The sequence below is a fragment of the Erithacus rubecula genome (genome assembly GCF_903797595.1).
Source record: "Erithacus rubecula genome assembly, chromosome: 1".
Lineage (NCBI taxonomy): Eukaryota > Metazoa > Chordata > Aves > Passeriformes > Muscicapidae > Erithacus > Erithacus rubecula.
In genome coordinates this window covers 101832407-101859884 of record NC_136658.1, presented here as the reverse complement: position 1 = coordinate 101859884, position 27478 = coordinate 101832407, and the positions used below count along the sequence as shown (strand labels likewise).

At 38.7% G+C, this 27478-nt stretch overlaps 1 protein-coding gene across 3 annotated transcripts in view; it reads left to right on the top strand.

Moving 5' to 3' along the window:
- TAB3 (TGF-beta activated kinase 1 (MAP3K7) binding protein 3) overlaps positions 1-26450 on the top strand; it is a 43464-nt gene extending 17014 nt beyond the window's left edge. For 2 of the 3 annotated variants that reach the window (XM_079311043.1, XM_079311044.1), the window contains 6 exons: positions 8386-8574; positions 11484-12936; positions 15842-16002; positions 18323-18416; positions 19933-20016; positions 22086-26450. In XM_079311043.1, coding sequence (XP_079167169.1) covers positions 8473-8574; positions 11484-12936; positions 15842-16002; positions 18323-18416; positions 19933-20016; positions 22086-22234 — 2043 coding nt within the window. In that variant the 5' untranslated portion in view covers positions 8386-8472 and the 3' untranslated portion in view covers positions 22235-26450. Of the gene's footprint in view, positions 1-8385; positions 8575-11483; positions 12937-15841; positions 16014-18322; positions 18417-19932; positions 20017-22085 lie in introns of those variants that run through there. The other variant, XR_013774882.1, reaches the window with a different exon arrangement.
- The last annotated feature ends 1028 nt before the right edge of the window (positions 26451-27478 follow it).

Genomic DNA, 27478 nt, shown 5'->3' with positions numbered 1-27478 from the left:
CAGAGGTGTGCCTTTTATAGAAGTATCTGCAGGCTCAGGCAATCAGCATGTTTGTGTTGATTTTTACTCTGCAAATGGACCATCTTTCAAATTTATTGATAGCCATTTTTTTGTTTGGAGCAGTCATTTTTAACAGGAAGAAGCCCAAGTCAAAGTGAAAAGATAAAGAAAAATGAGGGACACATTTAGGCTAATTTTGTGACTAACCATTGAAATGTGTAACAGCTGATTTATGAGTGTAGGTAACACCTACACTCAAAAATTTTACAAGTATAGTGTGAGTAATCCAAATGTGGTGAGTTGGTTGTTTGGTTTATTTTTAAATTATGACTTCTGGCTTGACACTTTTTGCAACTTCTGGCTTTAGTGAATTCTTACTGAGCTGAAATCCTGCAAAGTACTTGCAGTGCTACATTTTGTAGAAGTGCCTTGTGTAAAGACTCGTGTTTTAACTGTTGTGAATATATCTTGAGAACAAAGCCTGTTCTGAATGTTTTACAGGTGAATTCAGTATGTAGCAATGAATTTGTTGTGTAGGAGTTAATGCTGAGAATCACCTTGTGTAGGAGCTATCAAACACCTCAGGCTGGAACAGTATTGATTTCCTGTTGTGCTGGTCAAGATTCAGACTGTGCTCTGCAGATAACTAACTGTGCGTAGCAATATTTGGAGACATTGCTTCTTTGAGAAGTGTTAATCTCAAACTTCTGAGTAGGAAGCTCACTTTGTCAAACAGATTGTGTATGGAACAATAGTCCAGTACTTTTGCATTTTTTTTTAGCTCATTTTCTCTCTTGTATAAACCTCAGCTTCTAGTAATTGCTAAACCTGGAAATATGAATAGCAGACTGTACTTAAAAATTAAGAGAAAGCTGAAATTTATGATCAGTGGATTTGCAGTAGACCTTCTCCAATGCTTTATAGTATATTCTCAGTTTCACATTTTCTTATATCCTTTCTGGCTCATTCCCAGAATAGGATATCACTACCAAAAACTTTTTGCATCATCATAAAACTGCTCTTATCAGGGCCAACACAGAAGTTGATGGATTAGGAAATCTGACCGTGTACTGTTCCCTGCAGGATTTTTCCCAACCATAGCCTCATTTCACGAATGTTCAGTCAGAAATTATAGATCATATGTCCTCGTAAGAAAGGCAGTTGATTGTTCTCATAACTTTGGATGCAATTGTGATGCTTATGGTAACCTCAGGATTATCTGTGAGCTGCACAAACTCACTTGGGGCATTTGCAGCTTGTAGTTGTGCCTCGTGTTTTGCAGAGCCCTCTGGAAGCTAGTATTTGTGGCATAGTAGCATCATTCGTGACCTATCCCCCTGCCTTGGAAACTTTCTTCTTTGTAACTTTGCTCTGTAGTGAGAGCTGCTTCTACTTGCTTACTGGAGTAAGAGAACCATCAATTCCTTCAAAGTTTTTACTGCTATGGCCTCTCAGTGTACAAGAGACTTCTTACCAAGGTCTGTCATGACAGCGTGAGAGGCAGTGATTTTAAATGGAAAGACACTAGGTATAGATTGAACATAAAGAAGAAATTTCTGATTGGAGTGGTGAGACATTGGAACACTCTGCTCAGACAAGTGATGCCCCATTGTTAGCAGTGTTCCAGGCCGTGCTGGACAGGGCTTTGTGCAGCCTGCTCTAGACCCCTCAGCAGGGCTTTGGAACTGGGGTGACCTTTGAAGGTCTTGTCCCAACCAGACTGTGCTGTGACTTAGTAGAGGAATTGCTGGCCAAGAACCTCTTAGCTACTTGCTAAAAGGAGTATCATTGTTCCAGTTAAGTGATCTTCTCATTATCATTCAGTTTTTACTATTTCCCAGTGTAATGTAGATATTAAAAGTAAATTCTACTTTGTGGAGATTTGACTTGTCTATGGGATAGGGATGAGTTTCACCCCTTTTACTTCCAAAGCAATGGAATAAATAATGTCTCTATATAAATGTTTAGTTTGAAAAGACAGGTTTTCGATATCTCATTGCAAGGAGGTGCTGGAACATGTCCAGAGAAGGACAGTGGAGGTGGTGAAGGGCCTGGAAACAATTCTCCTTAGGAGCAGCTGTGGCAGCCATGGCAGCCAGGTTTAGCCTGGAGAGGAGGAGACGTCAGGGGGTGACCTCACTGCTCATTTCACTTGCCTGTAAGGAGGTTGTAGCCAGCTGGGAGCCTGTCTCTTCTCCCAGATAAGTAGAAGGGGAAAAAAGGGAACTGGGCCTCAAGTTGTGCCAGGGAAGGTTCTGGTTGGCTATCAGGAGATATTTATTCACTGAAAGAGTGATTAGGCATGGGAACAGGCTGCCCAGGGAGGAGTGGAGTTACCATCCCTGGAAGTGTTCAGAAAATGAGTGCATGTGGCACTTGGTGGTATGGTTTAGTGGGCATGGTGGTATTCAGTCAGAGCTTACACTTGGTCTTGGAAGTCTTTTCCAACCTCAATGATGCTGTCATGTAGATGGAAGAGAGAAAGCAGTAAATGAGTAACACTAAGCACTAGTCCACTTCAGTGTTGATGGCCCATAAGGATGGCAGAGTGTAATTAAAGGGAGAAAAGCAAAGCAAATACTAAAGCACACAGAACACATGCCTAAGAGGAAATAGTGTTCGATAATGATTTTTTGAATTTTCATAACAACCTGTGTAATCAATGTGCTTTGTGCACGTGTTATAGAATAAACGCTTTTATACATGAGTCATGTTTCTAGGCAGTTGTCACTGTTCTGCCAAAAATGTGTTTCCTCTGTCTAGGTTTGTGTTACCTCAGAGTTATATATTGTTTTTGTGTGTTAAAACACACCACACTGTATTGCGATATTGCTCATTTATAGAGTCTGTGGAAAAGTCTCATACATGGATAAAACGGATCACTGCTTAACTATAAGCTACTGGGAAAAAACAAGCAAGTGAAGGAATGATTTTGTTGCTCTCCACTCCTTTTTCATCCATCCGAGTTGATAGTATTCTAATCATGCTGACTTTAATGATTTACCTTCCATTTCAGTACTGTGAGCTGTTCCAGGCCATCACATGACACATCTGGGTAACTGTTGTATGGATAAATGGGCAGGGATATGGGATTGTCAGGAGAGCTTGTATAACTTTACCATAAGAGATCAATTGGTCAACAGTGATAGCTTGTCAGCTTTATTTTTAGTTTCATTCTGCTGTATATCTCTTTTTTGCACTTCATCTTGCCTTCCTACCACCCAGGGGGTTTATGAATCTGTTGATCTTTTACACAAGTGAATGACTCTTCATCAGAAGACAGCTTGCCAAACCATGAAGCTGTGGTTTTACTGACATAGCCAGACATTCCAATAGTGGCAGCAGCATGCTGAGCTTAACTTCAAACGTTGACTGCTTTTGTTTGCCTTTTTGAACTTTATAAGTCTGTATGAACTGACAGAATGTCTTCAGGTTCTGTTGTGTCTTTCCTAGTGTGTGAAGCAATACAGTCCCAAAGCTGTGCGATGTATCACCCTGTAAATAAAGAACACTTCTCTTTACAAATAGACATTCTGATTTCTGAGGTGGGAAAGTTGTGCCTAGCTATATATAATCCTAAAAATTATTTTAGCTGGACAGTTGCAGGGAAAAATAATCCTTGGTTTTCTCATATATCATGTTTATACAGTGAGTGTGTGACTGAATATGGTTGTGAGAAAAATTGCTCTTGGCACTGCTACAACACTTTTGTTTTTTGTATTTCTGAGATTTTAAGGTCTTGCTGCTAGCAAGTCTTTGTGAAGGTGCCACATTACTATGAAATTATTTTCCTGCCTTTGCTGCAGGAGCAATCCAACGTTTTAGCTGAATTGTTGTGAATATTCTGATATTTGCGGGGTGAGTTAATTAATTGGTTTTGCTTATTTGAATGGTTACATAAATGCAAACCATTTAGCATACAAATCTTTTGTCTTTTCAGTATTAGAATTAATGGATTGTGATGATTTTAACAATTACAGCCAATGTAATTTTCTACTGCGGGCAGGCACCTTTGAATTTAAGCTAACATTGGTTCTAGAGACTGTTCAAGGATTAGAGATGGGATTACATGATTGCATCTGCATCCAGATCATGTGCTGGACATGTTTAAGATGCCTGTTAAATAATAGGTATGTGTGGGATGGAATGTTAAAAACTGTGCTTTTGCATAGTTAATCCTTTGTGTGAAGCAAGTCTGTTTGAATCTTTATCTTCAAATGTCATGGTTCTATATAAACTAGTGTGCAAAAATGTTGCTCTTCAACAGCTTTTTTGTTGTGTGTTTGCAGTCACTGTAGGGAGTACCACAGTAGTTATACACCTTAACATCTACTTGAATACTGAAATACAGAAGTGGAATTGGGATGTGATGATGCAATAATGGCTGAAATCATATTTATTTGTTGAAACTACAGTAGTGGCTAAAACCCCAAAGATACTAATATTCAGTCTAATAAAGTGCTTTCTAAATATGTTGTCTGAGCTAATTAGTCTCTTGTCTTCTCATGTGTTACTGTTGGCAAGCAATATATGGACAGTGTCCTGGCCTTTGGAAACATTTAACCAGTGCGTCAGCGGAGATGTAGGGGGTGTGATCATTCTGGTGATAAAGAGCTGCTGCCTGTAATCATTTGGTCAGTCATGGTTTTCAGGAAGAGTTTTATGTAGAGGACAGTGTTAATGTGTTTGAAGGTGAGCAAGATGGGGAGTTCAAAGTGCAGTTTCAGTTCTGACCTAGTATCTGTTCAGGAAGTGTTTGGATAACCCTCTCAGCATGGTATGATTCTTGGGGCTGTCCTGTGCAGGACAAGGAGCTGGACTTTGATATTCCTTATGGGTTGTTTCTGACTCCAGTATATTTATGATTCTGTAAGCTAATTTTTTATTATTGTGTTCTGCCTCTTGATTTTTTTCCTCTTACATTTCAATGCCCAACTATTGTAATAAAGCTCTTAACAATTAAATCATTAAGAAATTGTCTTCCAGGTAGCCTACTTTCTGGAAATTCATTCAGGAATTACTTATTTGCTCCATACATAGTAATTGTATCAGTGCACCTCAATGCAAAATTTATACATTTTCAGATAGTATTTATTGACATAATTTAGTTTCAATTTGGTCTTATTCCTCGTGATTTAGTGCTTCAAAAACAGAATAGATTTCCTTCTCTGCATATTTGAACAGATCTTGGGGAGGATAAACACTGTAGTAGTTCTGCTTTTTTATTTATTCATTCAGAAAAGAGGCATCAGTTAATTGATAAAACTATTGGTTGTTTTCTTAACTTGTAATATACCCAAATGGCTTAAGGAAAATATTAAATGTAAAGATGCTGTTTTCAGGTACATATCATTTGTGCATGCAAAAGGTGTGAAAAAACAAATTACTGTATTTCTTTAGGACTTGAGCCATGGTTTACATAATCCCTGTGATTCACTGAGTGGTTCCTGAGGTCAGCTCAGTGTGTTAACAGAGCAGGACCAATTCTCTGGCAGTATGCTGTAGCTTTGCTGTTAGAACTGCCTTGTATTTTAGCACTGATAGTTGATTCCATCTTCATGAGATAGTTTGCATCTAGACTTTGGGCACCCTCAACTCCTTCCTGACAGTCACAAATGAAGCACCTTGCTTTCGTTTTGATTTGAGTTGGTGCTTGATGCATTGAACTTTCAGTAGTGAAAAGGCTGGTCATGTAAGGCACCTCAGTGTGTCCCTTAGCCTGTGAATGCTATGGAAGAAAGTCTTTGAAGGATTGCTTTCCTAGCCTGTTGTGGCTCAGCAGGAGTTCTTGTCTAAGCATCTCAGCTGTGTAGCCTTTGCTGTAAGCCCTTGGCTCTCTGAATAACTTGCTTCTCTGCCTGCCGTGTGCTGTGGAGCAACATGGGAAGTGGGTATTGTGTTCCAGCCAGTTTGTGCCTGCTTAGAGTGGAAAATGTGCAGTCAGTTGTAGTCAGGTCAAGTACAATAAGCTGAACAAAACGCTGGACAATAGGTAGGACAAAAGGCTGGGCTTGTACAGAATGGCATTAGTAAATTTTGTGGTATTGGCTGGGGGGAAAAAAAACCCAACAAATTTCCACAGTACCTTAGCTATGTAATCCAAGGACTTCAGAATGATTGTGTTTTTGTTCATGGTTCCCAACAGTTATTTTGGGTTTCTTTTAGACTTTTTAAGGCTGTCTGTGTAACTGGAAAGGCTGGAAGCTTCAACTCCTCAAAATAAAAATGGAACTTTGTTACCCATTGTGTTTAGAAATGAATGATAAAATTCATAGTTGAGCAGTAACTGTCAGTTACTTTGTATTATACCTCTAATCACCACACATGTTTGGGAAATGTTAGAAAACAAAAAAATAATATCTATTATTTTTAAATTGTACTAGAAAAACATTGAATGTATTGATGATGACTCTTCAGTCCACATGTTACATTTACAGAGTCACCTATGTTATATTTAAACTTTTATTTGAAGAGAGAAGTGATGCAAAGACTCTTACCAGTACAAATGAAATTCTTATAATTATTAACTAATGTTTCAGATGCCATCATTTGTTATTCCACAGAGGTTTTAACTGCAATTTATTCTGGTAGGGTACTCCTTCATTACTGCATTTTGCTTCCTAGGATAAGGAGAATTGTCTTGAATCAGAGCTTGGTTGCTGTCAGGTTTTCTTTGAGTATTCATGTGATGCTCTGCCTTTCAGAGTATGATGTTTGTTCATCATTTACAAAAGAGAATTAGTTTTATAAAAGATCCCCTATTGTGAGTGTAGATAGTTTTCTGATGGAAGCTCCATTTCCTTTAAAAAAAAAAAGGCATTACTGCAGTGGACAGAAATGAACTGTGGTGTACAATATAAGTTTATTGCTCTATTTCTTAAGACAGAGCAAGATGATTAACATAGCTTGCTGTTCTTTAGACTTGTCTCATTTATCTTGGATAAGTGTGTGATGTGGCAGGTGTCATACTGTGTTCTGGAATAGGTGAGATGGGGCAGAGGGACCATTTCTGTGAGCACATGTGGTGTTCAGTGAATGCTGATGGCAGCTGAGAGCTGTCCACTTGCAGAGCCACAGATTGTAGACTGGACTCGACTCCTGCATTTTTTACCCCTAAAACTTTAACCAAAGTTGGTTTTTTTGCCCTAAACCTGACACTCTCCTTTTCTTTGAAAGAAAGTTTTCTTGCCTATGAAAACAAAGAAACTTTCAGAGGAAGCTGTTGGAATTTTAGTGCCTAGAGGTATGTGTGCATTTGGTCTGTTGTGCTGCTGGAGGCTGCTGCTGGAAGTTGAACTAAGAGATGAAAAGCTGATTGGAATACCTGTACCATGTACCACCCACAGTTGCACTCAGGTCAAGATAAGAATGATTTTGACTTGGGACTTTGGATAGCTAATACATTATTAGACACCAGCTCTGCAGGTGTCTGATTTTTGTTCCATTTTTGAACACAGCAGTGCATTCTCTGCAGGTAGGAATTCCACTGAGCAGTATTGTTGGAAAGGCTTTTGAAGCTCAGCAGTGATAGATGTGTAACAGGGGCTGTGTCATGCACCACCTCATGCAAAGTTTTTGTGAATCTTTCCTTAGACATCAACTGCCTTTTGGTTACTGCAGTGCTCATGAGCCACAAGCACAAAAAGCGTTTGTTGACTCAGACTGTATTTGCCTTCCAGTAGTCCTTGGGTAATGAAGTTCAGATAGAATCTTTTTGTTGTTGAATACAAAATTTTGAAATTGAAATATGTTTAAGGGGTTTTGTTTGGTTTGGTTTTTGTCATGCATTATGTTGGTATGAATTTAACAGATATTTTATGAAAATCTTACATAGATGCATTTCTAATCCTGGAAAGGGCTCTTTAAATTGTTTGATTCTTGTTCAGTTTCTAAAAAATTGCTTCTGACTTCTTGGATTTGTAGTGATGTAAAGACAAAAGACTTTGAACCATATTAATACAGGAGTATTTTTTAGATAATTATGCTACTTAACTTTCAAGCCTATTATTTCTAGCCTGTTGTGAATAAGGCATCTGTACTTGGTGATAACTTCAGATTTTTCTGCAGACTGTTCAGAATTTCACTGGGTGCAAATATATAACAGTTCCATTTTAGGCAGGTCACGCTAATTAAAGTTACACACTGTTCCACAATGGGACTGAGTAAAGACCTGAATTAGCACATTCCAGTGCAATGCCATATTATAGACATACCTGTGCTAAGTGTTTTAATGTTTCTATTTGAGACATAATTATTCTGACCCTTATGTTTAAGCTATTGTCTCTCTTGGTAGTTAAAATGCATTACAGTAGTTTTTCTACACAAGCAGTTTGGGAAGGATAGAAAGTTGTGATGGCTTAAAGGACTGTGTTTTCTTTCTTACAGAAAATGCCAGAAGCCTCAGAAGACCACAATCATTGGAAGGCCTGTTGACTTCCGTTTTCTGGTAATTTGGAACATCATCCATCTGGCATGGCGCAGGGCAGCCAGCAGCTTGATGTGCAGGTACTCCATGATCTCCGGCAGCGCTTCCCTGAGATACCTGAAGGGGTGGTATCTCAGTGCATGCTTCAGGTATGGTGAGGAGTCTGTGTATTTTATTTTGGCATGAAATATGAGTTTAGTAGTGTAAAAACCTTTTTTAGTAGTACATGTGGGGCATAGATTTTCATTCTCCTGGGTTTATTTTAAAAGGTTGGAAGACTCCACTACTTGCATTTCTGTCTTGCCTTTTCAGTAGAAAAATTTTGTCATTCTTCACTTAGATTTGTGGGGGTTATTTTGCACTGATGTTTTTTCATTGTCTGTATGACCTGTGACTGTATGTGTATGGATAATAAAGAAAGTGGTTAATGGAATGTTAATTGATGATGGCTGCATAAATAACATACATATGCTGGAAGAGGTTTTAGTAAGCAGTCATTCATCCTTCCAAGATAAGGAGCTAGACTTAGTTATCATTCTCACAGTTTTCCCTCTTCGTGGTATCTTTTTCCCATGGCTCTCCAGAGGTTTAGTTGTACTTCTGTCTTTCCTAGGTCAGGTGGTGATTCTTCTCTCCACACTCCTTTTCCTTTCCATTTCATCCTTCTGCCTCATCTAAAATAAGAAATTGGAAGTGGTAATAAGTTACCACATGTAATAAGTAGTGGTCATCTGGGAATACCTTCAGTTAATGGGAAGATTCAGGAATGGAATAGAAACATACAAGATGTGGTTTGGCCTTGTGTGGCCATGGCTGAGGTTGGAATCCTGTACTTGCATCCTGCTTGTCCCTGGCATGTGAGAAGGTCTACTTAGAATCAGGGTTACAGTTTTGTATTTTGTCTTTTAAACTATACAAGTAAAAATTAATTGCTTTCAGAAAAATATAAAGTAGGGGAGGTCCTTCAATTTAAAGCTTTAGTTATCCTGACAGTCTTATCTTCTTTACTGCTAAGTACACAATCCTTTTGATGTACTGTGTTTGTCATAGACATTTTTAAACTGAAAAAAGTAAAGAACCCCTAATGCTGCAGAAGCATATGGCATTCTGTATCTATAATATGGCATTCTGGAGAACTAGTTAACTTTGCACAGCAAATACTTGTTATGCTTTTAAGTATAGATCTTGTTTCCAAACCCACTTTATATTTAAAGATGTGTGAGCTAGTTTCCAGTAACCATTTGCAATAAATGCTCTAGATTTAAATAATTTTTGGAGTTTGGTACCTGTCAAAAATTGAGGGTCCTTTGAAATGACAAATATATTCCATACCTTGATAAAATCAGATCAGAGCCTCTCCTATAGATGTTCCCTTCACCTGCACCCTGAGCAAGTGACCTAAGGAAGCTGAAAGCTCTGTTCATGAAGTTCTGTTTAGATGGCAAGTGATAGTAGTGGCTCACTTTTTTGAGACTGCTGTCTTGGCATTGTGGTGCTGGTTGTTATTGCATACAAGGTCTGGTTTCCACATATTCTGGTCTTAAAGTTTTGGTGATATGTCTGGATATTCCTACTGTGACCACTGATGTCTAGAAGAAGAGCTCAGCATGAAGGGAGGTTGTCAGAGAGGTGTCCATAGAGTTAGAGCTGTTACTGTTTAAGTGCTGCACTTTTCTGTCATGTTTAGTAGTAACTCTTCATGTGAGAAGATGTAGAACATGTGAGTTCATCTGATAGTTAAATCATACGGAATTTTGGAAAAATCATCCTCACTCTGATATTAAAACTGACTAGGTGTCAGTCCATGAGAAAAGTAATGTAACATGACTTTTCAGCCAGTGGCTGTTGAAAATTATATTGCAAGGCAATATGTGTATATTTGTAATATATGCATATATATTTATATATTGATAGTGTTTAAAATAAAAGTGCAGCCATTATTAATGTATATTCCATAGAATGCTAATTTTAGCACACTAAGGAAGGCAGGCATGTATGTGCTTGTATAAATATGTACACACTTGCCGTGGAAGGAGGTGCTCTCTCTGCTCTACACAAGGTACCAATCTTGGGTCATGTGTAACAAATTTAGGGTGCTAAGGGCCAGGTTTAGTTGAACTTAAATTTGTTTTCTTTAGCTACTATTTAGTTTAAAATCTGAACCACAGCTGATGGAGGCTGTTATATGATAAAGTGGGGAGAAAAAGAAATCCACCATCTGAAACACTTTGTAGTGATTCTGCTTCTTTGAAAAAGTTATCATTTGTGTTGTTCTTTTAACAGACTACATTAAGCTAAAATTAATGGAGAGGGCAAGAATAGAAAAGGAATTCCCCATTTATATTTCTCATTTGATTCATAATTTGTCTGTATAATTTCAACTGCCAGCACCACAGAACAAATCAAACATTGAAAAGGTTATTTGGTTTCTCACTAATGTATGAATAAATCTTTTTTTAGTCTTACATTCAAAATTCTTAAAAGCAGTTTAAATTTGTTTGGAATTGTAATATTCTTTATGGAATCTCCAATTCTTCTTCAAGCAATTCTTTGACTTAGTTGTTAAGGTATGTAAAATGTTGGGTTTTTAAACTTCCAGGTGAAGAGAAATAGGTAAACAGTAAACTGAAAGTGGAAAAGTGAACACTCAGGTGGACATGGAAATGTTATCTGCATTTTTGTTCTGCTTTTCCAGAGTTTGCGATTTTGATTTGTGTTGTTACTAGAAGCAGTTAATTATACAGACTTGTTTGTTGAAGAACATAGAGTTGTAACCATTGCTTTCCTAAAACTATTTTAGGACTTGTTTCTGTTTTTCTTTAATATGTCATGGTATAACTGGTGTTACCACAGCATTTTGCCAAATGCAATGTGAGCTAGGTATTACTTGCATACTATGTAGCAAGTATCATCTTTATTTCACAATACCTTTGTGTAGAATGTTACCCCTAGTTGTGTCCAGGCCAGGCCTGGTTGTGTCCTCAGCTGAGTGTTGAACACAGAGTGTGGCTCTTTCCTGTGCTCTGTGGCAGTAACAGGTGTCTGTTCTTGCTCCTAGAACAACAACAACCTCGATGCCTGTTGTCGAGCCCTGGCACAGGAGAGCAGCAAGTATTTGTATATGGAGTACCACAGCCCTGATGACAGCAGAATGAATAGAAATAGCCTTTTGCACATTAATCTGGGTATTCATCCTCATACCAGCTATCATGCGGGGGATGGGGCTCAGCTGAATGGTGGTCGCACACTGGTACACAGCTCAAGCGATGGACACATTGACCCGCAGCGCACGGCAGGTAAACAGCTCATCTGCTTAGTCCAAGAACCACATTCTGCTCCTGCCGTGGTGGCAGCTTCTCCTAGTTACAATCCGTTTTTCATGAATGACCAGAATAGAAATGCAGCTACTCCTCCTCCACAGCCACCTCCACAGCCATCTTCCATACAACCAGGAATGAACACGTCTGCTATGCAAGGCCCTCCCACGTATATGCACATACCTCGGTACAGTACAAATCCCATTACTGTTACAGTATCACAAAACCTCCCCTCTGGACAGAGTGTACCCAGAGCTCTACAAATTCTTCCGCAGATTCCAAGCAATCTTTATGGGACTCCTGGCTCTATTTATATTAGACAAACATCTCAAAGTTCTTCAGGACGACAGACTCCTCAGAACACACAGTGGCATTCATCGCCACAGGGCCCAGTTCCACATTATACTCCTCGTCCTCTACCTGTATATCCACATCAACAGAACTACCAACCTTCTCAGTATTCTCCTAAACAGCCCCAGATCCCTCAGTCGGCTTTTCGATCGCCACCGGCATCCCAGTGTCCCTCTCCCTTCGGCTCTCCTCAACACCAAGTTCAACCTCCTCAGTTGAGTCACCAGAGTTCACATGTTTTCATGCCTCCTAGTCCTTCCACTGTCCCACCCCATCCATATCAGCAAGCATCCCAGACTTTTCAAAAGCAAGGTGGTCACTCTGTATCGTACCTTCCTCCTTTTGCTGGACCTAGTTTATCCAAAGGTTCCATGAATAAAATAGAAATTACAGTTGAGCCACCACAGAGACCTGGGACTGCAATGAACAGAAGCCCTTCACCAATAAGTAATCAACCATCTCAACGAAACCAGCACCCGCTGTATGCACCCACTACTCCTCCTTCAAGCTCTCCATCCAGAGGTATGTCGGGACAGCCCAAACCTCCATTTAGTGTTAATCCAGTATATATTACCTACACTCAGCCAACTGGACCTGCAGGTGCATCAACACAGTCTCCTCGGGTAATGGTATCTTCTCAGCCAAACCCAACCATTTTTAAAATCACAGTAGGTCGAGCACCGACTGAGAATCTTTTAAATTTAGTGGACCAAGAAGAGCGTTCTGCAGCACCAGAACCTATTCAGCCTATTTCTGTAATCCCAGGATCTGGAGGAGAGAAAGGAAGCCATAAGTATCAGAGAAGTTCTAGTTCTGGATCAGACGACTATGCTTACACTCAAGGTAAATGTTTCACCCTGCAAATTGTGGTGCTGTAAAATGCATATTTCAGTCTAACACATAAAGAATTTCTAAGGGTCTTAATGTTGCTGTGCTTTAGATGTTAGGGGACTTTCTTAAAACACTGCAGTTAACAGTAAGTACTTTGTGTGTTAGTTTTGTCAATTCTGCATTGAAGAACTGAGTCATAAATTTATATGTAGATTTTTATAATGTTTTGTATTTGGTCTGTATTCAAGTCTTTTAGAACACCTGAAGCACTGGTTTCTGCATTTGATTTAGATTGAAGAATATTAAGTGAAAGAGAAGAGAGGGATAAGAATGCAGCTAAAAAAACTTTGCCAATGCAAATATTTTTTAAAGTTAATAAAATAATTGTTCTGAAGAACTTAAATCAAAAGTTCACTTCTTCCACTTAGAGTTTTCAAAGAAGAAGAAGAGATAGGAAGACAAATTTTAGAATGTGTTCTGCTGCATAGGGATAAAACATAGTTTTAATGCTGTATACAAATGAAGAATTTGGTAATTCGGTAAAGAAAAGAAATGTGAAATTAAATCCTAAGCTGAAAACTACTTTTCTTGGAGTCATCTCCTGTATAGATTTGAAACATTTAGAATTGAGCAAGTGAATCAATCTGCAAGCATTCAAACCAGTCATTTGGGTAATGACAGAATGATAACCTGCAACAGGTATTTTCTAGATTTGTGTTTGGAAAGAAGATTCTATTCATCTGTTGTTCCATCTGGCCTTTTTTTAATTTCAGATAGCTGAAATGAGAGCTTATAGTGCTGCTCTGTAGTTCTTGATTTCTTATTTCGTTTGCTGCCTTTTGAGCTCTTCTAACTCATCAACAAAGCTGTTTTGTACCTCTTAGACCCAATTGGGAATTCTGTAGACCCAATTCTTAAGTAAGAATGAATGCCAGTAGGTCTGTAACTTAGGTCTTGTGCTTTGTCCTGTAGTGTTACTATTACAGCTTCAGTAAAGGTTGTCATTTATGTGAGAAAAATACAAGTAGCTTCACATAGCTGTGAAAAACATGTTCTGAAATGTAAAACATGGTTTTGCCTTTGAGCCTTCCACTAGATTTGTGTCTCTGAAAAGCAAAATGAATAAAACAAATTAGTATATGCTCTTTGGGGTGTTTGCATTTGTGGCAATACCTACCAGAGCTTTTTTTTAATTGCTGCACTCTGAACTCTTGTAGAAATAAATTGTAGAAGAATAAAGAATTTTAGTCTTTTCTACCACAAAGGAGTTGTAGAAAAGAGTGTATTTAACAGCTTAATTTAGGGAACGAGTTTATTTAATTTTTGCTGGAATGTAAGCCATTGTAAAAAGTGTTACCAGAAATTACCAGAAATTCAGTCTGGTGTCTGTACTTTGCTTTATTGTAATATGAGTCATACTTGATGAGTTGTACTAGAGTATAAGGTGTAGTCACACCACATTAAGTTGAAGGAATCACACGGAGACAGGGTTTGGTAACAATAGTGGAAAATCATTCAGTCTGGTATCTGTACTTTTTTTCTTAATTCTGCTTGCATGACTTATGCTACTTGAAAAAGTAGAGAACAGTTCTGTTCAATAATTTTAGTGCCTGTACTGTAAAAAACACCTGATGTTTTTCTTGGCTAGGCTTTTTGGTGTTTGTTCTTTGGTCATGAATTGCTGAATCCATACAAAACCCAAATTACAGTGTTACTTTTGTGCATAATGCTCATATCTGCTTGTAATAGGTTGGGGTGTTCTGTTTTTGCAGTAAGTTGTCATGTTACTTATTTTTCTAATTCTTTTTAGCTCATATGATAATAATCTTGGGTATTATGTGTTTTTTCTTTTCCTTTGTTGGATGCAGTGAAGAAGAGGCTTTTCATGAAGTAGCATTTTGCAGGTTCTACAGCGTCTGTACTTTGAACAGTTTGCTGGAACATTGTTATATGAGCAGTATATATGTTTGTCTGAATACCCACATCAAATGTCTTATTTTTCTCTGTCCTAGCAGACTTCAATCAGGTAAAACCAGCCTGATCAGAAAGGATTAAGCATCACACTGACTTGCCAACTTTGCATCATGATGAAATACTGAGAAATGCTCTTGTTTAGGAAACTGAATATTGTCTTCTTGCTAGTCAAAATTCTTTAGTTTGGTTCTCTGGTTCTCAACATCAGCTGTGACTGACATTAATAAATTTCAGCACCATGATGAAAATGAGGGAGTGACTTAACAGCAGAGAGAGGTTGGAGAAATCAATCTGTTATAAAAATTAAGAGTCCAAAGCACCTGAGTTGACTCAACTTTTTATTTTCTGGGTTCTCTAGTTTATTTTGTTGAAGCTCTATAGTTTTACCTCTGAACCCTGGGGAACTTCCAGTATTGAGGATTACAGTACTCCCTGAAAAGCCAAGCCTACTTATACCAAAAAAACAATTTGGGACTGACATTTGGCTCAAGTCTCAAGGCTGCTGTTGAACAGCAGGTATTAAGTGTGTTACCTTCTTATCTTACCTCTGGTTTCTTTTGTTTGTTTGTTTGTTTTGGGTTTTTTTTGTCAGTAGAGTATTAGTATAACTAGGTTGCTGTTTCATCCTGAGAAGCTGTCTCCTTGTACAGGTGCCTTTGTATTTTTGAGACAAGAAAGACCAAATGCAAAAAAAAGAAGCTTTGACCAAAATGGTAATAACAACTTCAAATTACTGTATAAAATGTGTTTTTATTCTGGAAGAACTTTGTTCTAAATTGTAGTTCATTTGGCATGAAAGCATCTCCACGCTGATATTTGGCTGCATGTCTACGATCACCTTTTTTTTCCAGAAAGGTCTCTCATGAATATTATGCATAACTTAAGAATTCAGTGTTCCAGGTTTTTATGTACTAGTAACTATTTCTTCTATGTAAAACATCAGCCTTGCTGTTACATCAACGAGCAAGGATGGAGAGATTAGCAAAGGAACTGAAGCTTGAGAAGGAAGAGCTTGAACGCCTGAAGACTGAAGTCAACGGTATGGAGCATGATCTGATGCAGAGGCGGCTTCGAAGAGTCAGCTGTACCACTGCAATTCCAACAGTAAGCAATTTGTTAGTATTTTAATTCAACATACACATTCATCTTTTGTGTTTTGATGAAACTAAAGTACTATTCTGAGTACAAGATCTTCAGTCTTTGGAGACACTTTAAGTACTTGACTTCTCGTAAGCTAATTCTTGTAGTTTATGAAATGGATATGTGTCAGATTTTCTTAGTGTTACTAACAAAACTTCAGAAAGTTGTATGCATGTGCTTTTGTGGACCACAGAACTGAATATACTTGGTTTCCTAACAATCAATAAAAGTATGTCTAAGTCAATTCAATAAGCCTCAGCCATATAGAGCTTGTGTTCATGCAGGAAGGTTTAATTTCTGTTTTCGAAAAGCTGTTTTATTGTTTGAGTACTTGCTTCTCATAGACAGTATTTCTCATTTGGTATGTGCAAGATGTGCCAAATAACTTTTTAGTGGCAGTGTTGCCTGAAGTAGTTGGAACTCTCCTACTTTCCTTGTTGATTCTTCTTATCTGTATGACTTCCACCTGCAAGTAACTCTAGCCCAAACATGTGTGTGGCTCTGATAAGGGAATTCATCTGGCTGAAAAATATCTTCCACTGTGTGCAGTTGTTAAGCAAATCAGCTCAGACTTACTGGCTGTATTGACAAACAATGCACACAGGTGTAGGCTGGAAGGCACAGAAAGACCTTTGGCTGCTTAGCTACTCTGGCTGTTCTATGTCTCACCTGTTTCAGGGCAGCATTTGGCAAAGATGTACCTGGGAGAAGTACAGAGGCACTGAGTGTGCCAGGATGAGGTTACAAAAGCCAGAGACCAACTGGAGGTGAATCTGGCACAGGATTTCAAAGACCAAAAGAAAGGTTTCTGTTACTATGTGACAGCAGGAAGACCAGTGGAAACATGGGCTCAGGAAATGGGTAGACATGATTCTGTAGGACACGGAGAAGGCTTGAGATACTGAATGAGCTTCTTGGTTCAGTTTTTACAGTCCTTCAGGAATCCCAGGTCCCAGAGACCCTGGGAAAAATCTCTGGGAAAAGTGTGAAGCAGGGAAGGTACACCCTCAGTGCAGGAGAATCAGTACAGGGAATGCTTAGGCAAAGCAGTCATACACGAGGTCATAATCCTGGATGAGATGCACCTATGAGTGCAGAGGGAGCTGGCTGGTGTCATTGCAAGGCCACCCTGGATAATCTTTGGTTGATTAATGGTGTTTGGGAAAGTTCCCAAAGACTAGAGGAGAGCAAATATCACTGCTGTCTTCAAGAAGGGGAAGATGCAGGGAACTACTGGCTGGTCAGCCTCACCTTGATCCTTGGAAAAGGGATTGAGCAGCTAATGCTGCTGACCACTTCCAGGCACATGAAGGACAAGAAAGTGGTCAGCAGCAGTCACATAGATTCACCAAGCTTGACCAATTTGTTAAACTTCTAGGATGCAAAGTGTGAGCTGGTAACATAGACAATGGGTATTGTCTGTCTAGATTTTGGCAAGACTTTCAGAATTGTCTCCTGTAAGATCCTCATAGAGAAGCTGATGAAGAATGGGCTGGATGAGCACTTGGGTTCATTGAAAACTGGATGAACAGCCAGGCCAAGAGTGTGGCAGTCAGTGGCACAAAGTCTGGTTGGACGCTTGGCAGAGGAATTGGACCAGATGACCTCCAGAGGTTCTTTGCAACCTCAAATGTTCTGTGATTTTGTGACTGTGATGCTGGAATGCATCCTGGGACAAAATGTGTTAGTGATTGATGCTGCTAGCATTGAGAATCTTTGCATTCCAGTAACATAGGGTTTATAAATGATATGCAAATATATGCTCTTAAATAACTGATTATGCTGTTAAGAATAATTACAATCTTTCATCATTGAATGATTTAAATATACTGGGCTAGAAGGTTTGGCTTCTTGGAGCTCCTTGGGTTGATGCAAATGAATAAACTTTTGACCTCATTCATTTATAATCAAGTAATATTTAATATAGGATGCAGTTTGTATTCTGTTTTTTATTATTGTGATGCAAACTTAGGTAGCAAGTCATCCATTTATACAGAATTTAATAATGTGTGTGGATTTATAAACTTGAGCTCAGCTATGTCATCTTACTAACAAATTTTAATACTAAGTAACTTGTCTGTTTTCCTTCTCACATGCCTGGAGAAGAATGTTTTTTGAGAGCAGATGAGTTAGAGGTAATGGGCTAGACAGTTGGGCTTCTTTCAGTACCTTGTCTATACTCAGTTTTTAATAAAGCTGTTAACAAAGACAGAACAATATTATTTCTATTTCAAATACAATGCTGACTTTCCCACAATTACTATTTTGGGATGCTTCTTTCTAGCCTGAGGAAATGACAAGATTGAGAAGCCTCAACAGACAACTGCAGATAAATGTTGACTGTACACTGAAAGAAGTTGATCTCCTTCAGTCTAGAGGTATTGAATTGATACTTTTAAAAAAATATAATTTGGATATGGTCATGAATGTTAATCTGCTGGAGGTTAGGAAGGCTCTGCAGGGGGCTCTGGGCAGGTTGAATCAATTGGATGAGGTCAATAAGGCCAAGTGCTGGGTCTTGCTCTTGTGTCTCAACAACCCCAGGCAGAGCTACAGGCTGGGGGAAGAGTGGCTGGAAAGGTGACTGCAGGAAAAGGACTTGGGGGTGCTGGTCAGCAGCAGCTGAACATGAGCCAGGTGTGCCCAGGGGACCAGGAAGGCCAGTGGCACCTGGCCTGGGTCAGCAGTAGAGTGGCAGCAGGACCAGGGCAGGGATTGTCCCCTGTGCTTGGCCCTGGGTGTCAGGGTGTGTCCAGTTTGGGGCACCTCACTACAAGAGAGGCATTGGGGGGCTGGAGTGATTCCAGAGAAGGGCAGTGGAGCTGGAGAAGGGTCTGGAGCACAAGTGTGATAAGGGGGAGCTGTGGGTGCTCAGCCTGGAGAAAAGGATGCTCAGGGGGAACTTTGTTGCTCTTTCTAATAATGTAAAAGGCTGTGGTGAGGTGGAGTCTCTTCTCCCAGGTAGCAAGAGACAGATGAAACAGCATCAAGTTGCATCAGAGCAGATTTAGAGTGGATACTGGGGAAAATGTCTTCAGGGCAAGGGTTGTCAAGCTGCCTATGGAAGTGGTGGAGTTGCCATCCCTGGAGATATTTTAAAAACCTGTAGACACAGCACCTGGGGACATGGGTTAGTGATTGCCTTGGCAGTGGCTAGACTCAATGACCTTTGAGATCTTTTCCAACCTAAATGATCCTGTGATTCTTATATGGCATGTGCTTAAATGTGAATATTTGGAGATTTTAGAGTTCAATGTGTATTAGCAATGATAACTTATCTCTAGAAGGTGAGTGTTTTTTCAGTTGCAACCTAATAAACTTGACTTGGTAATGCTTCTGTTGGCCAAGTTAAATTCCATCAGTAAGAAAGTGGTGATATAAAATGACTTTGTCAAGAGCATATTTTAAAAAATGACTCCTTTATGAAGATCCTTTACTTAAAATTTTAACTTTATGCTAACAAAGGCTATGGCCAAGTAATACAGAGCTGAACAACAGGTTGTAACCAAGAGACTGGCAAACAGAAATTTACTAGGGTTTTTAAAAGTCTTTTTTACAATAGAAACTTTGTCTTAAATAGAATCAAACAGATTAGGACATGCACAGTCGTTTTTTATCAAGGAAATATCCTGTAGGAAGACATACATTTCACATGTTTTCAGAGCAATACAAAATGTTGAGCTGGGGTTGATTTTTCATTATGGGATTGCCCTGCTAACAGTTACTGTGATTGACAGAAGACTAAAACTACATGACAAAACTTGTGGAAAAAGCTAAGATATAGTGTCATAATAAAAGGATGTATAAAATAAGAAGGCTTTGAATGTTCATATCACTGGCATATGCATTTAAATAACCTTTAAGTTACACTTTCTTTCTCTTCTTTTCTGACAGGAAACTTTGATCCGAAAGCCACGTGTAACTTCTATGATAACATAGAGCCTGGTCCTGTTGTGCCACCAAAGCCATATAAAAAAGGTAGGTCTGGCATCACAAACAGGCATCATCACCAATCTGCTTTTTTTTTTCTTTTTTAAACAATCCCTATGGTGACAAGAAGCAGCTCTACTTATTTTTTTTCTATATTTCAAACCAGAGCATTTTTTCTTTAAGTGCAGTAATCCTGACTGCAACTTGTTTTCCTCAAGCAGGCTGTTGCAAATGAATGTTCTGTTAATACCACCTTGATTATATAAGTAGTTATTCCCTACTGATACAGAAAAAACAGTGATCTTTTCCCTGAAAATGTTATGTGTGATAAGATTTATAATATTATGTCTCCTCTTACTGTAACTAGCATGTACTGCACTTGTTAGTGGAAAAGAAATAGCTCCTCTGAGTCAGTAATCCTGCAGCCTCCCTGACACTCCAAAGTTTGTAAATGAGTTCTGTAGGTGAATTTTGAATACATATTAGGAAATTTCCTCCCTCTTTTGAAGTGTTTTACCCCTCAATTAAATAAAATTATTACTATGGGGAAGAGAAGGCCTAGAACTGCTGCTTGTGTCTCAAAGAAAAGCTAATACTGGGAGGAGTTCCCTGCATTAGGTGGAGTAAAGGAAAGCAGTAGCATCAGGTGAGCCGTGGTGTGCAGGCAGCTGCCTGGGATCACCTTAGATTGCAGTGATCTTGCAGTTGATTAGGGAATTGTTAACTTTGTGGTGCTTGAAGACATTCTCTTAATTACACTGCCATATTTGATGTATTATTTCAAAGCAAAATAGTGTGCAAAATTCATCTGAAGTAAGTTATTTTATTTGGCAGATAGGAAAATAGTGCCTTGTAAGGATTTATACAACCAGCTTCCTGGCTTTGTCTGTCAGCTTATTAGAAATCAGTTGTAGGGCTGCTGTACTGTATTCAGAGCTTGGATTTTTACATGAAGACCTAATTTATTTTTTTTCTTAAATAATAAATATTGTTTTTATTGAGCTGTGGAAAGTGTGGGCAGACAGACGGGTGTGGGCACACAAGGGTGTGCTCTGTGCTGCCATCTGGCCCGTCAAAGGAACACAGTCCAGGGCCCACTCTGCCTGCCTTAGGAGGAATTTGTTGAGGTCAAGCTCTGCTGCTGTGACTGTGCAGCTTCTGGGCTGGAATCTGTTTGCATCTAAGCAAAGACATTACTTTTATTTCCTTTGTCTCTGAAGACTTAAGTTCTTTTTACACTAAGGTTGTCATCAGTGTTCTGCTGCATTTCTTAGCAGGTGGGGCAGAAACTGCAAATTTGTATGCAGTTGCAAATTGCAGGCCTTTGTTAGACATAGGTTCACAGATGTTTAGCAGCTGGGTATCCTAGCCATACCTTCTAGGTATGTGTTAATGTTAATAAATATTAACATTTTCTAAGTGTTTTGTTTCCACATCCTGGGAATGTTTCTTATTTACTGTAGATAACCTGAGGTGTTGAGGTGGTGTCAGGAGACATGGAAAACTGAGTGTTTTTGTGGGTTAAGGCCTAATATGTGATTTGCATACCACTGATTTTATGAGTGAAAACAGACTTAAATGCTGCTTCACATACCTATATCCCTGCTTCAAAGGCATGAGGAAGAATTGTCTTGTATTGAAATAGGCCTGTCATTTTATTTTTAGATTGTATTCTTTCCCAGCCTGAATAAATGCTAGAAGAAGATGTCAGCCTGTTTGAAGCAATTAAGTTAGAAGTACTTTTCCCTTTCGGGTAAAGCAGGACTATTGTAGTTTAAATTTTGGAAATTGACTGCTGTGTGTAAACCTTAACAGGATAGTGCTGCAGTGCCAGCAACAAACTTCTATGTTTTAAGCTATTAAACTTTTAGTAGTATCAGTGCCCTGACAGTGGTGAGTGTTCTTCTTGGTTTTAAGGTGTTACAGTTAAGTGACTTTACAGAAGTGAAATACTTCAAATATTCAGATTTCACAAACTGAATTAGAAGTGCTTTAGGAGAAGGTTTCCATGTTCATTTTAAGATAAATTGTTTAATTAGGTGACTTTCCAGTAGTGTGGTTTTGACTATTAATCCTTCTCTTCTGAAATAAAATGTTTTCTTTTTGCTTTTCTTTAGAGCATCAAAACAGCTCCAAACAGACTCCACGGACTCAGCCAAGAGATGAAGACTTTGAAGGGGCCCCATGGAATTGTGGTAGCTGCACCTTTCTAAATCACCCAGCACTAAATCGCTGTGAACAGTGTGAAATGCCACGATACACCTGAAATTCAGGAAGGGGCTGCACTGGGTTGAACACAGGCTCTCAAGCCAACAGCTGTAAGAGAAGGAAACATGGGGAACCTTTCAGTCCATCTGCCCAGCCTTTGCCAGTCAACAACCTTCATATTGCAGGGGGTGGGAGTAATGTGTTAGGATGTTTCTGCTTCTGCTGCACTAGAAGATAAATAAATTAAGGATGAAATTCCTTCCCATTGAAGTGAGCAAAGCAGAAAACGAAACCTGAAGATGTAAAAGGATTCATTTTGAGAAGAATGTATGCAGGAAAGCAAATAACTACTGGTATTTATTCCTGTGGTTATAGTTACTGCTTAGTGGCTCAAAAAAAAACCCAACCCAAAACTACTGTTTTTAAAAAGAAAATTATAGGACTCTTAGTAATGGTGTGAAGTGTTACACTTAACCAGAAAAAACTGAAGAGCCAGATCTGACTTAACCTGGCCACAGCTAGCTGGAAAACAAAGGCTCCCTGTGCTTCTAGATTGTAAGCTACTGAAAAAGAAGACAGGTAAATGCAATGATAAATTTTGCAATGTATAAAAAAAAACAAGGAGAAGGGTATTTGTAATTGCTGCTTTTTTTCAGGGTAACTTATGTCTACAAAAAATTGCTGTTAGAAATAGTGACCTGAGGTGACTAAATGAGGAACTGTGTGGGTGTTACAGAGAGTGTAATCAGAGGTAATTTTTTACAATCCCGTTTGCTTGTACAGTGCTCACCTGGCTGTGTCAACACTGGTAATAAACCGAGAATGAATTCTACCACGTTGCGGATGAAAATCCTGCTGCATGCTTTCATTGGGCCGTTGTGTTTCCACACTCAAAGGATGCTGTTCTGTACAACCTTCTGAGCCTGTGCTGTGCAGCAGCATGGTGACAAACAGGCTACTCCAAATTTCTTTTGGATGACTTGGGCTCAGCTGTGGTTGTGTTTGAGAAGAGTTTGTACCCAGTTCCTTAGGCCTTTTCAGCTTCCAATTTGTGAAGAATTCACGGTGTTTACAGCACAGAAGGTACTTTGTGCCCCAGATCAAAGTTAGCTGAAAAATAATTAATCAGCTCTTCAGCAAAGGTTTATTTGCACATTATTAATAAACCAGCCTGTACAAAATAGCAGATGCCAGATCCTGAAGAATTACACACTGCATTCTTTCTATTTTGGTCAGGAAGTATTTGTCATAGGTTAAAGAACACAAGACTTGCAACTGAAAATCCTACTGGTACTTACCTGCCTATGATACACTGTATTCTAAAGGTGATGTTCAATCTGTCTGAATGCTTCAGGCTGCTGGAATAAAGCACTCAATACTTTGAGATCAAACTTGGGTTTGGGCCACTGAATGATTCTGTGACACAACTGTGTGACTGAGTAGGGTGTTCTGTGTACTGGTCAGAGGCTGATACAGTGCATTTGAGTTTTTATGGTATAACTTCATCACAATTCAGAGATGCAGGCAAGCACTTCAGCTGAATTATGGTAATTGACTTGGTAAAGCAAAATTTGTTATTAACTTTACCATGAGAGTTTTAAACTACTTCATTTTAAGCTGTTCTTAGCTCATGGCAGCCACATCCATACTGTCAATTACCACAGTTCTCTTGATGTGTGATAACATGCTAAGCTGTGGTAGAACAATCATATGTCTGAATCCTTATTTAAAATAAAGCAGCATTTGCAAGAGGTGGGTGGAAAAACACTCAACTTGACTGCATTGCTGGAGTCTCTTCTCCCCACACTTTATAGAGACAACAGTAAGAACTGAACTGTTAATCTTAAATGAGGAACCAATATTTTATCTGGCATTTTTCAATATGTTCTTGCACTAACTAAATCTTCAGGATAATTTTAAATAAGCTAAGACATCTCCAGCAATCGGTGTACACCAATAATGAGCAAAACAAAGTCAAAGGCATCAGAGATAGTTCTCCTTCCTTCCTAGTGATTTACTCTGCTGTGGGGGGAGCTCATCACATGTGGAAGGGGGTAAAAGTTACTGTCAATTACTGTCAGCTGAAATTAAAAGGCAGATATTAATTTTGTGCATGCCAGTGGACAGTTTGACAAAGCATTGCTATTATCAGTTGTATAATGAATGACTCCAAACAAAACCAGTAACTTCATGGCTTTTCTATCCTGATGCCTTTGCCATTGTATTATTTCAATTTTCTGTTCCTTTGTACTTCTGGTGAAGTTCTAGAAGCATTTGTTTTTGCTGGAATTACAAAAAGAAAGCAACTGAAGTGACAGTCAGCAAATGAGAGTAGGGGTGTCATGCAAAAATACAGTTGTGCCATTTTCAGTTAGAATAGATGCTATTTTTGAGGGAGGAGGTGCAAATATGCATTCAGTCCAAAAATGCCCTGAACTGCAATAACTATGCATGGAGACTTGCAAATCTGAGTCCCAGCTTCACCAGAGGAAGAGAAGGAAGGCTGCCACCACAGCAAGATACTTACTGGAAGAGTGAGTGAGCGCCATTAAATTTGGAAATAAGTCCTTTGTACCAGTGATTTTACTCAGTTTTTTCAATTACTCTCATTTGTTGCTTGTACAAACAAAGGAAACCACCACACCCTTCTGTTGTATTCTTTTACTTGTAAATGCCCATACTCAAACGTTAGTAGTAAAGACTTGACATGGTGCTTGAATATTTCTAGTTTGTTAGAATGTAATTGTATTTTGGATATTGGAAGATCCATTTTCCTTCTGAAAACAGATGATACCAATCAAACCCCAACTGAATTGTAGATTATACCAAAAAGATTGGTTTATAGAATATTTATTGAATGCACATAAAACCCTAATGTCAGCTGGCATACAAAATGCACTGTATTGTATAAAACGTGTGTGTGTGGGTGAGTGAGAGAGAGAGAATGTTTGGATGCTGATGCTGTTGAGTTAATGCACTACTTGTGTTTTCTTTTTTCCTTAATGACTGAGCTTTCCCTCAATCATGCTACTAGATTGGTAGAGTTTGTAACTGACTTGGAGATTCAGTTATTCAAAATGATCTCACTGTTCATTGAAATTTTATAAAGCTTATTTTATATTTACTGTGCTATTAAGATGAATTCCCTTTAATTATAGCATACTACTGTAGTTCTTTAAAAGTTTATTTAGAGTGGAGCTTGTGGAAGATTATTCAGAATATAGTAAACCAAAAGAAATCCTGAACTTCGGATCTACTTTTAATTTGATGTAATTATTAGTCTTGTTTGGGCAAAGACGAAAGGGGTGGGAAGTGAAGCAAAAGGAAGTACTTTGTAAAATGTAGTCTTAGATCAGATTCAATTGTGTATCTGTGTGTCTGTGGTATGTGTGTGTTTCCCTTGAAAAATGGGAGGTGTGGTGAAAAGGTGTAATAATTCTTAAAAGAGCTGGTCTCAGTACTTTCTGATTATGATATGCTACTGAATCATGTTTTTTTTTTAAAGAAACCCAACTTTTCTCTCAGTTACTTTATCTTTCCCAGCTATACATCTCTCACTTCAATTTCTAACTACTTTTTCAATTTCTAAATACTTCTACATTTAATATTGATTGTAAAATCCCTTGAAACTGAAATAGAAATACTTGAGTTGAAACGGGGACAAAATAAAACCAATAAAGAATGTTTTAAAAAAGAATGTGAGAATATTAAGTATGTTGAAAACAAGCTTGTCATCAGGATGATAGTTCTTTTAAAATCCAGTGGTGTACCCTAGAATGTGAACATGACTATCCTGATGAGAAGTGGATGGTTGGACATAAACAATTCAACAGCCAATTTGGTACCAGAGAATTGATGTGCTCTGTACTGCAGTGACTCCAATTTTCACAAGGAAGGAAGACATGCACAGATATCACATCTCACAGTCAGTACTGTCTCTGTGTGCAGCTGCATTTGTTTCGTTTCAAAATGTCAAATCTTACATGAACCCAGACATGACTGTGTTTTGCCACATTTCTTCAGTTGGGGCTTTCATTGCTGTTTATGTCCATAAATGCAAATATTTTTCTTGGAATAATCAGAAATCAGTGGAGTTAATGCAATATTATAATCCTGGATTTCCAGTATCTTTGAAACCAATTTTTAAAAACTGTGTTCTTGAAACTTATTTATTTATGGTGGCACCAGTGTATCTAATCCATACTTCCTGCTGTGTGAAACCCTGTTCAATTTTTTCATTAAAACAAGAAGACACGATCTTGTTTAATCCTGTATATATGGTGTCTACATTCTAGATTTGTGTATGCTGTGAATGAACTTATTACTAAGAGATGAAATTGTATAAAAGCATTCAGAGGCTATGCATGCATGGTACCTCCAGAAAGTGCATACTCCAAGTTGCAGATTCCTGCAAAAATAAATTAATAAAACTAAGCAAGCATCACATCCTGCATTTGTTCTTGTATGTAGTAGGAAACATTTTTAAAGCACAGCCTTTTTTGGCCTTCATAGCCTGATTGTTTCTGGTCTCCCACTTGGACTTGTAGCTATAGCAAGTTTGTTTCAGGACTTTTGGGGTTTTTGTTCTGTGATCATTAGGCAGTTGCTGAACATTGAACTGGCATCCAAATCCTATTCCCACAGATGTGAACGAGCAGGAATCCCATTTAGATTATGGATATTCTGTGCAGCTTCTGGTTTGGAAACAGGATGTAGCATGTTCAGAGTGTGAGGTTGACCTTAGCCCTTTTCCCTTACCTTTGAACAGAAGATTGTTACTGAGGGAGTTGCTTTACCTGCTGTAGCACCTCTGGGCTGTAGCCTGGATGATGGGCTGGATCTCTGCTTATCAACAGTACTGAGTGCCTGCATCACAAGTCCCTCTGCTGCTTGAACCTCTTGGAAAGGCACTGCTCTGGGAGAGGGTGGAGGTACAAGAGCCCAAATCTGAGTGCAGGCATTTCTAGGGCTGTGTTCATCACCTCGATGGCAGCAGATCCCCACAACTCCAGAGCTGTGCCCCTGCCAGGTTCTGTTCACACACCCTGAGGGTTCTTCAGTTCCTTCCTGCTGACAAACTGCTCCACTTCAGTCAGGAAATGTAGGTAAGAATTTCATTTTGCATTCCATTTGCTGAGTTGAAATCACAGTTGCAGGAGATGTATTTTAATTAAGCATTTGATGTTTGTCGCTTTAGAAATTATTGCAGTTGAAACTGATTTTAAAAAGTACAAAAGTTAAGCTACGTGTCAAATATATTGTTCTGGTGGAAACCATACCGAGCCAAAAGACACCAGTCTAA